The sequence below is a fragment of the Ascaphus truei genome, chromosome 18 (genome assembly GCF_040206685.1).
Source record: "Ascaphus truei isolate aAscTru1 chromosome 18, aAscTru1.hap1, whole genome shotgun sequence".
Taxonomy (NCBI): Eukaryota; Metazoa; Chordata; class Amphibia; order Anura; family Ascaphidae; genus Ascaphus; species Ascaphus truei.
In genome coordinates, this window is record NC_134500.1 from 10,313,589 (window position 1) to 10,326,547 (window position 12,959).

Sequence of the window (12,959 nt, forward strand, 5' to 3'; positions counted from 1 at the left end):
CCGTACAGCGCGCTCACCGGGCTCCCTGTGCCTATTATCCAGGTCCCACACGGCTCATATCGGCCCCGAGCTGATATTAAGAGAGCAGGCTTCTATTTTTCGAGGATTTGGCTCAGCTCGCATAAGTAATCACTGCACGAGATTGCTACACGGGGAAGTTACCGGACATGTAATTATGATATATATCAGTTTCAGCATTGCCTTGCAGTGATCCAAAGCATGTTGTATAGTAGATAAGGTTGCAAAAAAAAGACCAATCTCCATGAAGTTCAACCAATGCTAAATGTAGACAGTTACTTACCCCAGCGGTGCGCAAATTGGGGGGAGGGGAGGGGTGGGGGCTGAAGGGGAGGGTTACAGAGGCCCCACACTCTTCCCCAAGGCATTTAAATTAAATGTCGGGGGAGGCATGAGGCCTCTAACTCCCTTACCTGTTCTCTGCAGAGTCCTTGAAAAGGGGGGAGGGGGCGCAAATGAGGCGTCTGCCGGGCAGGGGGGTGCAGCTCAACAAGTTTGCGCACCCCTGACTTAGGCTGCGTCCATAGGACAGGCAGCGCTGAGCCGTGCGGACGCTCCGCGCTGAGCCCCGGCATCCTCAATGAGGATGTCTTTAGAGGGGGCTCACGCGAGCGTCCGCAGGCGTGCTGAGGAGTTGGATTTTTCAGCCGACAGCCAAAGCTGTTTTTCAGTGCGCTGTCGGCTGAAAACATCCAATCAGCGCGGAGCAGCGTCAACGTCACGGCGCCGTGACGTTGGTGGGTTGCGGGCTACGTTACTGCCCCGCATCCCGATAGCGCCCGTTGGCTCGCCTGCATGTGCATTAAATCGCACAGGCTTCAGCAAGCGAGCCTCGGCGTCAGCACGGTTCAGCACTGCTCCCCCCTCTATGAACGCAGCCTTATACTACACTAGCAGTTTTTGTCCCCCATTACAGAATTGAAGCAGAGGGTCTCTGGAGCTGAACCGTGTTAATTTCAGCTCCAGGGACCCCCTGCTTCCAGAGTTACTTAGCTCCATAGGTAGGGTAACCATATTTGCCCCGGCAAAATCTCCCGCATGCACATGAGCGACCGGCAAACGTTGATCGCGCATGCTCACGAGTGCCCGGCCAGTGCCGACTGCGCATGCGGGATAGAAAACTGGAGTAAACCCCTAAAGAGTCGGCACAGAGGCCTAAAAACCGGGACATCTGGTCACCCTATCCGAAGGGGGTGCCGAAATTTCTGTGGGGTTTAAATGTCCCGCGGGCCAATGTGAAGACACAAGGGATTTTGAAGATCGGTTAAGCCACGCGGGAAGACATCACTGCTTTCTATTGGCTCGTAAGACGCAGGACATTTAAACACCGCCATTATGTTAGGCACACAGTTCCCTGGCTGCAGATTCAGACACCCCCTACAGAGGTAAGTATCTCTGGAAGAAGGGGGTCCCTGGGGCTGCAATTAACGCAGTTCAGCTCAGAAGACCCCCTGCTTCAATCCTGCAATAACATTTAAAATGTCGCACTGCTACATGTTCGGCTGCGTTAAACTTGTACAGGATAGTTCCGCCACCAAGTGAAAAACATGGAGGGGGAGCGATTTTTTGTTTTAATCTTACAGTGGGACACGGGATTTATTTTGATCAAGAAGGCAGCAAACAACTTTTTCAATGCTGTATGAGGATTAACATGTGACACGCCTAAGGTGGCATCCTTGCTGCCGAAGACCGCGCGGGGCGTGTCACAAATCACATTGCTTTAAGGCATTGATCGCGGCCACAGACCGCACGTGACAGCAGGAGATGGCACGCGGTGCGCGACGAATCGGTTCAAACTGACGAGGCAGGACACGTGAGCGGTTCGCCCAATGAGGGCGCACCAGCCCCGTGACGTCATAGACACGCTCCCACGGCGCATCTACCTTGTCCTCTGCGCGGTCTTCTGCGGCATGGACGCAGCCCAAGTCATTTCTGGTGAAGAGTTGGACTTCGTAGGGCGTTGGACTTCGTAGGGTATCACGTGCCACTGCTGCAAGCTTTGCAAAACCCGGTTTAAAAAAAAAAAAAAAGATGGGAAAATCCCGGCAGTTGCTATAGATAATCGCGAGGTTGCTCTGACATCTCCTGCAAAATCACATCACAGAGAAGTGCATCAAAAGCCCCTGATAGCTACAAGATACCAACCTTTCAGCTTGAACAACGGGATCAATGCTGAAAGGAATTATTAATACCCTGGATCAAAACCTCTGAGGCTGCCGGAGCGGCACAGGGAGTATAGGCACTGAATGTGCAGCGGGGGAAACTGGTTCAAATCAATGGTGTCACCTCATGGTGACCTTGGGCACGTCACTTCATCTCCCTGTGCCTCAGGCACCAAGATTAGATTGTAAGCTCTATGGGCAAGGAACTCATTATGCCTGCAACACTATGGTCAAAGCAAGCTAGCTCTCTCTCTCTCTATGATTATTATTATAAGGAGCAGATGCTCCCCCCCCAAAACGTTTTGTATGAAGCAGGGGTCTCCGAAGTTGAACCGCGTTAATTTCAGCTCCAGGGACTCCCTGCGCCCAGAGATACTTACCAATGTAGGGGGCGCCAGTAGCAGCGCCGCAGTTTAAAAGGTCCCGGTGACCCGGGTCAATAGGAAGCTGCCACGGATGATGTCACGGTTTCCTATTGGCCCGCGTGACGCGGGAGCTTTAACTCCGCCATTTCGATAGCCCAGCCAGAGCTGTTACCGGCACACACCCCTCCCCCCCCCCCCCCTATGGAGGTAAATATCTCGGAAAGCTAGAGTTCAGTCCCGAAGACCCCCTGCTTCAATCCGAGAACTATGCAAGGAAAGCTTTTTGCTGCGTTAAGGGGGCTTGAAATAATGAAACTCAGGTGTTTGTATTTTAGAATCAATTACTTCAGTCCCTTTGTCCAAGTTAACTAAACACAGGGGCGGCCAACGCCAGTCCTCAAGGGACACCAACAGGCCAGGTTTTAAGGATAACCCTGCTTCAGCACAGGTGGCTCAATCAGTCCCAGCTTCAACACAGGTGGCTCAATTAGTGGTTCAGTCTTCGACTGAGCTACCTGTGCTGAAGCAGGAATATCCTTAAAACCTAACCTGCTGGTGGCCCTTGAGGACTGGACTTGGCTCCCCGACTTAGAAGGAAAGCAAAACGCTGGCACTGTCCCAGTGCTGCCCAATGATACAAGGTGGTCAGTCTCACCCATGTTTAGCCTCACTGCTCTCCCCTAAATAAACAAATAGAACTGAAATCTTCCCCAACTAGGGGAAAGTGGCATCACATCATAATGAATATTCTTCTTTATTTGTGAAGCACCAACATATTCCATATCGCGGTACAATGGGGTGGGAACAGGGTGACATCAATGACAAACAGAATGACCTACAATGTAAGGACAGACGAGCACAGACAGATGTAGAAGGTAACGACAGATTCTCACCCTTTCAAGAGTCGTTTTCTATTAAGATGTCAATGTTTGTAAAGCACAAACCCTGTGTATTTAGCTTGGTGTTTAGGCTGATAGGAGTTTGTTAGATAGTTAACAAAAAGGCTGGATATGTGTAAAAATACGCAACTGGCGTATGAAGCGCCGCTTGTGACTACCTTGCAATGAGCGGGACGCACACACAAGTAGGCAGGATAGGAGAAATAGGATATGGCTTTGTTACCCCTGTGATGCCCCCTTCTGCTCCTGAAGCGGTCGGACCTCCTGGGATTCTCCACGTTTTTATGTGGCGGATGAAGTCAGGCTGCGGACAGCTGCGCTGACCGTTATGGAGGAGCCCCTGACCCACGCTGACCACAGGCCCATTCTGGGCTCTTCATTTAAAAAAAAAAAAAGCAAGTTGGCAAACAGAAAAAATAAAAAGTGCCGGTCGTGGGACGCGCCGTGTTGTTGCCGGGCTCCTGATCCCCAGCATATGCACCAGCACTACAAGAGGTGCAGCTCAGATCACAGAACAGATGGCTTTGTGTGTGTCTCTCTCTCCCCCCTCAGCTCTATGCCAATCTCTCCCGCCCCCTCCCCAGGGTTCGGTTACACTCCCAGCTCACAGATCTGATTAGCTTGTCTCTTCTGGGGTAGGGGAGGAGGGGGGAGAGAGAGGAGACCTCTGCAGTCTGGAAAAGCTTATGCACAAGAAAACCTTGTACAGTTGATATGTTGGTCCATTAAAAAAAAAAAAAAAAAAGGTATCACCAACCCACCAACCCAACGATGCCATGAAACCATCACACCCCCAAGCTCCTTGCGTCCCAAATATGCAGCAGACGTATCCCCCCCTCCTCCTCCTCCTCCTTGGCTTAGACCTAAATGCCTTGGTTTATGCCAGGTTGGAAAACATGGCCATACAGAATATGCATGGGTGCAGCCTCCCCGGTCCCTGCATATTGCACATCCCGGCAGGTGAGGAAGGGCAGTGACCGGTACAGGCGGCAGCAGCAGCAGCAGAGGGGGGGGGGGGGGGGGGAACCGGATGCTTCCCGTGTTTATTTGGGGACGTCCGGCGTTCACTTCCTACTTGGCCGCCATGGCGGTAAGGCGGCTGCGTCTCTTCCTCCCGCCCCGCGCGGCTCGGGCCTGGTCACTGCCCTAATCTGCTTGCTTTATTTCCCCAGGTCCATTGATTCCTTTTTGTTTAAAGTGACAGGGACACGGGAAGCGCGTTCACAGCCCCCAGCGTCCGTGGCCAGGCGCTAGGGTAGACTGGCATCTAGTGGACGGGAGGAATGGTTGCAACGTGGTTAACGCCTTCGTTGCCGGAGGGTTGCACGCTATTTTATTTTGGTGTGCTCTTTTCCAAGTACAGTATGTATATATAGCGCCAACCATGTACACAGCGCTTCACAGCAGTAATACACACGACATACAATATAACTTTTAATTAATGAACCACCACATGTCCGGCATTTAATAGCTACAGCACCATCCCATCCTGTATTGCCGGGGTGCGCAAAGCTTTGGCCCTGCACCCCCCTGCCTGCTCAGCCCCCGGTGCTCGAGCCCGCCCCCCCCTCCTACCTGGTATCTGGCGTTGCGTTGCCATGGCGACGTGAGGGGTCATATGATGCCGCGGGGTCACCTGAAATGACGCTCCGTCGCCCGAAGCCGTCGGAGAGAAGGTAAGTGAGTTGCAGAGGCCTCGTGCGGTCCCCGGCATTTCATTCTCGCGCCCCCCCAGTTTTTGCTCCGCGCTGTATTTTTCCTGGTGTTTGGTCTCTTTTATAAACGTAAAATGTCACTTGGTCACTATCCCAGTAGTACTCCAATTGATACAAACAAATATATATATATATATATATCTACGTCAGCGGTGGGCAACTGCAGTCCTCAAGGGACACCAACAGGTCAGGTTTTCAGGATATCCCTATTTCAGCACAGGTGGCTCAATCAGTCCCAGCTTCAGCACAGGTGGCTCAATCAGTGGCTCAACTGAGCCACTGATTTAGCCACCACTGCCAAGCAGAGAGACCCTGAAAACCTGACCTGTTGGTGACCCTGGAGGACTGGAGTTGCCCGCCCCTGCCTAGGTAATGCGGTGGGTTTGGGTTTTGAGCTTGCCAAGACTTTGTATAACCACCAGATCCCGGAAAATGTCAACAAGCCTGTGTTTTAATATCATCCATACCAAAATATTTCTTTTTCTAAGGGAAAATGCCGTGAGATTTCTTAAACATGCACTGTCTGAACATGTCCCTGCAACTAGAATCAGGAGCCAGCTCCGGGCATAAGCAGAAGGCCCCCAGGAGGCCAGAAGAGTCCCTATTCAATCAAAATTATTGCATGAAAATGAATTTATTTGCCCGGCAAGTGGAACCCTCGTTTTCACTAACCTGGATCCCCACCAATTGTAGAACACATCACTTTCAGTGTCTGGGGCTAGAACAGTGTTTTTTAACCAGGGTTCCCTGGCACCCCTAAAGAGTTCCCTTCAATTTTCAGGTCATTTGAAAATTGTACCAAATACAGAAGAATTTACAATGCATCTGATCTCAGACGCGCTATTAGAGAGGGTTGGGGTTCCTTACAATGCATCTGATCTCAGGCGCTCTATTAGAGAGGGTTGGGGTTCCTTACAATGCATCTGATCTCAGGCGCGCTATTAGAGAGGGTTGGGGTTCCTTACAATGCATCTGATCTCAGGCGCGCTATTAGAGAGGGTTGGGGTTCCTTACAATGCATCTGATCTCAGGCGCGCTATTAGAGAGGGTTGGGGTTTCTTACAATGCATCTGATCTCGGACACGCTATTAGAGAGGGTTGGGGTTCCTTACAATGCATCTGATCTCAGGCGCGCTATTAGAGAGGGTTGGGGTTCCTTACAATGCATCTGATCTCAGGCGCGCTATTAGAGAGGGTCGGGGTTCCTTACAATGCATCTGATCTCAGGCGCGCTATTAGAGAGGGTTGGGGTTCCTTACAATGCATCTGATCTCAGGCGCGCTATTAGAGAGGGTTGGGGTTTCTTACAATGCATCTGATCTCGGACACGCTATTAGAGAGGGTTGGGGTTCCTTACAATGCATCTGATCTCAGGCGCGCTATTAGAGAGGGTTGGGGTTCCTTACAATGCATCTGATCTCAGGCGCGCTATTAGAGAGGGTTGGGGTTTCTTACAATGCATCTGATCTCGGACACGCTATTAGAGAGGGTTGGGGTTCCTTACAATGCATCCGATCTCAGACGCGCTATTAGAGAGGGTTGGGGTTCCTTACAATGCATCTGATCTCAGACTCGCTATTAGGGAGGGTTGGGGTTCCTTACAATGCATCTGATCTCAGACATGCTATTAGAGGGGGGTTCAGGTTCCCCAGAAGAATGTCACAATACAATTATAGGGTTCCTTAACCAAAAAAATGTTGAAAACCACTGGGATAGAATTACAACCAGCTCTTAGAAACACAGTTTACCTACACATTGCATTTATTAATAGGGGTTGGCAGGTTTTCTTTTTTACATCATAAATCACTTTCCCAAACAGTATTGTCATCAATAACAATAAAAGAAAGCGCAGATTAAACAAAATAATTTATTGCAATGTAATAGCCACATACAGATGAAGGAGCGGCTCAGTGAGTAAAGACACTGACTCTGGCACGCGTCTCCATATGACACCGCGGGGTCATGTGACATGACGTCACATGACCCGCAGCGTCATTTGACGCTTGTGCCATGGCAACGCGGCGTCGGGTCACGTGGCGTCACATGACCCCACGACACAGGGGGAAAGCAGGTGGGGGGGGGGGGCACAGCGCAGGAAGTTTGCGCACCCCTGCCCTAGAACAGGCCTGCATGCAAATGAAAACTGACAGTAGGGTAGAGGGCTTTTGTCACTGTTTTTACCCACCATAGTCCAAGCTGCCTTTTTTGTCAGTTTGCTGTCAGTGCAGCAGAAGAGGACCAAAGATGCAAAGTTCTGTGGGGAAGATCATGTGACCAGGCAGGCACTAGATACAATTGGTGCACTGCTAGAGAGGGCAGGGCTCAAAAAGGGGTGTGCCAGAGCCTGTTTCAGAAGAGGAAGGGGGTGTGACTTTGTAAATGGTTGCTATAGAAACTACAAATGCTTGTTACATTATAATACATAAAAAATGTAATTCAGAGTTGTTTAAAAAAATAAATGCTAAAGTATTTTCTCATAATACAGAACTGATTTATTATTTTAAAAAAAAAAACACAAAAAAACCCATGCAGGATATTGCTTGGTCTGCAGCTGAGAGAGGAGTCGAGTGTGACCCCTAAGCAGCGTGCTTGGGCTACTGGGTGAATGATGGTACTTCCAACAGTAATGTGGAAGGAGGTAGTAAGGCCAGGTTTAGGAGGAAGTATAAGGAGCTCTGTTTTTGACATTTTATGTTTAAGTCGTGGAGGGCCATCCAGGATGATATCGCAGAGAGACATTCAGAAACTTTGGTCTGTACCGCAGGTGTAAGGTCGGGGGTCGAAAAGTAAATTTGTGTGTTCAATGTCTGCATACAATGCAAACTAACAATGATTACATTTCACCGTCCTTGTCTTCATGGAACATATATTTCACTGGAGTACTGGAGTAGGAATGAGAAATAACTTTGCATTGATACAATTTCTGGTGCCGATGAATAATATGAATGTCTGCGTGTCTAATTTTATTTATATAGCGCTGACAATGTGCACGGCGCTTTACAACATTACAATACAAGGTCAATAAATTACAAACACGATGAGCGTAACAGGAAAATGACAACATGGTGCGAGATCCTGTCCCAAAGGGTTTACAATCTGATAATAAAGTTAAACGTAAACGACTCATCTCATCCAATAATTCAACTATACATCTCAATACAGAAATCATTTGTGCTTTATATTTTGGGGTGTTTTCAAATCATTTGGACGTTCTCAGTTATTCTGTTCTGCAGCTGCTTCTAAATGACCCCCTTGCTCCCTATTACCCTTTATTTTTCCATATTGTTCCTGGGTATGTCCTTTATAGGGATTGCCAGGCGGCTTCTCCACAAATACTGGACACAATGGTGAAAGGTGCGACGCGCTCAAGACAGACAGACAAACCTTTCACTTCTCTCCGCTCCATGCTGTTTCCTCCTCTCCTGGGCCCCACCCCCAGGCTCCTGACACTTCCTCCTGATTGGCTGCTGCTGGGTAATGAAGTCAATCAGGATGGAGGAAGCTGCCCAGCCTCCCCTTGCAGCAACCCTGCCGCCTCCTTCCTTAGGGAAATCCTGCGTCCGCCCAAGCCGGTCAGGTCACTATGTCCAGAGAGGTAATACCGGACACACACATCCAGTATTACCTCTCATTTTTGTACCGGACAGCGTGACCAAATACAGTCCGGTTCAAAACTGGGACACCTGGCAACCCTAGTCCTTTAGTGATCCTCTTTACTGATCCAACAAGATCTAGAGCAATGGTTCCAAAATCTAGAGCTCAGGAACCCCCAATAGGTCAGGTATTAAGAGTACCCCTGCTCCAAAATGGCTGAGCCACTGATAAGAGTTTGTAAAGTTGATATATTTTGCCTGCACCTTAGCAGTGATACCGCTGTCCAGCCCTTCAGTGCTGCATCGGTCATATTGTGTGCTGTAGCCCAATCAGCATGTCGGTGGTTCACCAGTAATCCACTCGAATGCCTCTCTTCAAAAGAGATGACTCGCAGGAGCCCTGCGGCAGTGGAGGAGGCGCTGAAGGCCCAGGAAAGCCTAGCGATACCTTTTGCGGATACTAACAAGGTCTTGGTGCACGGTGCTGAAGTTGGGACGTTTACTCGGCTCATATTCCCAGCATCGAAGCATCAGCTTATAAACATCTTCTGGGCACATCTCTGGGACAAGCAGGCGGATTCCTGTGTGAAAAAGGGAGTTAATGTCCATTAAAGCAGCAGTTCCCCTTACCTAACTCCATCTTTTTACAGGATGAGAACCAGCGGGTCCACCGGAGCTAAATTGTGTTTATTTTACAGCCAAGCAGAGAATGACGGAAGTACCGGCACCGGGTTCCAACGCCGTGTCCAGGTAATTTACGGGTAGGTGAAATATGGCCGGGCCGGTACCGGGTAATTTCCAGGTACCCGGTACATCACTATTCTATATATATCTGTCTATATGTGCGTCTGTGTATCTATCTCTCTATCTGTGTGTCTGTGTATTTGTATCTCTATCTGTGTCTCTGTATCTCTCTATTTGTGTATCTCTCTATCTGTATCTCTCTATCTGTGTGTCTGTGTATCTGTATCTCTCTATCTGTGCGTCTGTGTATCTGTATCTCTCTATCTGTGTCTATCTCTCTATCTGTATCTCTCTATCTGTGTGTCTGTGTGTCTGTATCTCTCTATCTGTGCGTCTGTGTATCTGTATCTCTCTATCTGTGTCTATCTCTCTATCTGTATCTCTCTATCTGTGTGTCTGTGTATCTGTATCTCTCTATCTGTGCGTCTGTGTATCTGTATCTCTCTATCTGTGCGTCTGTGTATCTGTATCTCTCTATCTGTGCGTCTGTGTATCTGTATCTCTCTATCTGTGTCTATCTCTCTATCTGTATCTCTCTATCTGTGTGTCTGTGTATCTGTATCTCTCTATCTGTGTGTCTGTGTATCTGTATCTCTCTATCTGTGCGTCTGTGTATCTGTATCTCTCTATCTGTGCGTCTGTGTATCTGTATCTCTCTATCTGTGTCTATCTCTCTATCTGTATCTCTCTATCTGTGTGTCTGTGTATCTGTATCTCTCTATCTGTGTGTCTGTGTATCTGTATCTCTCTATCTGTGTGTCTGTGTATCTGTATCTCTCTATCTGTGTGTCTGTGTATCTGTATCTCTCTATCTGTGTGTCTGTGTATCTGTATCTCTCTATCTGTGCGTCTGTGTATCTGTATCTCTCTATCTGTGCGTCTGTGTATCTGTATCTATCTCTCTGTCTGTGTATCTACCTGTGTATCTGTATCTCTCTATCTGTGTCTATCTCTCTGTGTGTCTACCTGTGTATCTATTTCTCTATTTGTATCTATCTCTGTATTTGTCTATCTGTCTGTCTATATATCTCCCTATCGGTATATATATATCTATTTGCCTATCAGCCTGCCTATCTGTCTGTTGTCTGCCTGTCTCTGTCTGTCATCTGCCTGCCTATCTATACAGAATATACTAAAACCAGTACATTAAATTAAATCTCCCTCTCCCTCTCCTCCTCCTGCCCTCGCACACACACTCAGACTTACCCTGTTCTATCGCCTCTCTGGTCTGTGTGTTGGTCATGGCTGCGTATGGAACTGACCCCAGACTGAAGGCCTCCCACAGTAAGATCCCAAAGCTCCAGACGTCACTTTCTGAACTGTACGTCCCTGAAACGGAGAGAAACAATGATCACAGACGGGAGAGGTCAGTACCGGGATAAACAAAGCTGTCTGCTTCTGTCAGAGCTGCCTAGGTTTGTCACTGTCAGAGTAAATGTGGACAAACATTTTGTTTCTTTCTAAGGCACGTTCTGTAGTGCCGGGCGCGTACTACGCCGTGAGCGCGCGCGCGCGGATTTTTAGTTGGCTGACATTAGTCAGCCTTTCTATAGATGTGCCGCGCGCACGGCAGGGAGAGGGGAGCCGACAGATAGCGGCGAAGATGAAGAAATTCATCTTTTCGCGCTGCTGCCTGCGCTCAAATGTATGTATTGGTGTGTATGTGTGTATGTATGTATGTATGTATGTGTGTTTGTATGGATGTGTGTGTGTGTGTGTGTGTGTGTGGGGGGGTAAATAAATGCACACACAAAAAAAAAAAATTATTAAACTTTTTTTTTAATTTAAAAAAATCTTACTTACACTCCCCTTACACTTACACTCACACAACATATACACGCACATACACGCATATACATGCACATACACGCATATACACTTACCTGCGGCTCCCGGCACTATATACACGGAAAGCATGTGGCACGTGCACGCGCGTTCGCATAGGAACGTGCGGCCGCACGCTGTATAAAACGGCCCTAACAGACATACATTAGAAGAAAATAGGATCCTAAATATATCGTACCATAATTGAGGGCCTCTGGAGCCGTCCATTTAACCGGGATCTGCTTCATTCCTCCAGTAGACGAGTACACCCCACCCTCCTCTTCTCTGGACATCCCAAAGTCACTGATCTTCAGGACATTTTTGTCTGTCACAAGACAGTTACGAGCTGCGAGGTCCCTGCGATGGAATAACAAGAAATACAAATCCTGCAGGGTCTCGGTGCCAAGCTAAGGAAGGCACTTTCACAGCCTGTAAGCATCAATGTATCAGAGCCATCTGCAGCTATTTGGTCATTGTGCTTCGGTTGGTGATTTTGGCCACATCCACAGGAAGAATTAAAGCTGCAGACCCAGCAATATCCTACATGTGTGTGTTTAAAAAATAAATAAAACTATGGTATGATCAGTATTTCCCAAATATTCCCTCACTTGAATATTGCTTAGTACTTGTTATGATCAGGTCCAGTACCTCACCCTCCCTTGCGGGTTCCTTCATAATTTGGGTAATGTCGCTGTCTTTCAGCACACCCAAGAGCCGTTCTTTCAGATCTATCGCTAATCTCATTGCTCCAGTCAATGTCTGGATGAATAAAGTCACACATAATTAAAACATAGCCAATTTCTTTACCTTTTCCACGTACTTTGGCTTCCTGAGTCTAACAAACATTTGGTCATTTATAGCAGATCCTTACAAACACTCTTAAAGCTGCAGACCAAGCAATATCCTACATGTGTGTTTTTTTTAAAATAAATCAGCTCTGTACTATGAGAAAATACATGTAGCATTTAAAAAACAACAACTCCGAATTACATTTTTAATGTATTTTAATGTAACAAGCATTAAACGCAAGGCCCACAACATAGCTAATTATGTATCATTGTGTGGATTGCATTGATGCACATATTAAAGGGAAAAAAATTAAATAACACATTTTTTTTTTAAAAAGTCATCTTGGGCTGTTTTTATTTTTATAGTACTTGCTTAGCAAGTTTCTTGCATTTGACCTAGGAAAGTAGACATACGATTGCAACGTGCCCAAGTAAACCTGCATTTGCTTTGCTACCTGGACCATAGAGAATATTATTTTCCCTTCTGTGACACGTGCTCGTTCTGGGTTCGTGAGCTCGTCGGGCTTTCGGCGTAATATTTCCCGGGTCCGTACCTGTGAATGCAGTGTTTGCTCTCCAAGTAGTCCATTCCGGCCGCGGCATTTTCCGTCATCTTGATCAGCTCTTTCACCTTTGGCTTGTTGCCTTCATTCCGTAAGAAGGTGAGAAAGTCCCCACCTTCAGAGGAATACAAAAGAATTCATTCATTGCCTTTTACTGTTAGGGCGAGTACGTATCACCCACAGACAGAACACGCTTCGCCAGTCAATGATTCTGTGCATTTTGCGCCTCTGTGTCATGCTACACATTACAGGCATACCCCGGTTTAAGTACACTCACTTTAAGTACAC

General features: G+C 47.8%; 2 protein-coding genes and 1 long non-coding RNA gene across 5 annotated transcripts in view; 1 reads left to right on the forward strand and 2 right to left on the reverse strand.

Annotated features, from left to right (window-relative positions):
- The window catches only part of MAN2A2 (mannosidase alpha class 2A member 2), a 34,966-nt gene extending 30,292 nt beyond the window's left edge, over positions 1–4,674 (reverse strand). The window contains exon 1 of one of the 2 annotated variants that reach the window (XM_075575479.1): positions 3,668–4,674. The gene's annotated coding sequence lies outside the window, so the exon portion shown is untranslated. The remainder of the gene's footprint in view (positions 1–3,667) is intronic. The other variant, XM_075575480.1, reaches the window with a different exon arrangement.
- Positions 4,466–11,070, forward strand: LOC142468859 (uncharacterized). The gene is made up of 3 exons (XR_012788889.1): positions 4,466–5,120; positions 9,451–9,513; positions 10,697–11,070. It is a non-coding gene; the product is annotated as an uncharacterized LOC142468859 (long non-coding RNA).
- FES (FES proto-oncogene, tyrosine kinase) overlaps positions 7,013–12,959 on the reverse strand; it is a 39,556-nt gene continuing 33,609 nt past the window's right edge. For both annotated transcript variants that reach the window (XM_075575481.1, XM_075575482.1), the window contains exons 16-19: positions 12,663–12,786; positions 11,520–11,677; positions 10,703–10,825; positions 7,013–9,333 (exon numbers count right to left, since the gene is read on the reverse strand). In XM_075575481.1, the coding sequence (XP_075431596.1) occupies positions 9,191–9,333; positions 10,703–10,825; positions 11,520–11,677; positions 12,663–12,786 (548 nt within the window). In that variant the 3' untranslated portion in view covers positions 7,013–9,190. The remainder of the gene's footprint in view (positions 9,334–10,702; positions 10,826–11,519; positions 11,678–12,662; positions 12,787–12,959) is intronic.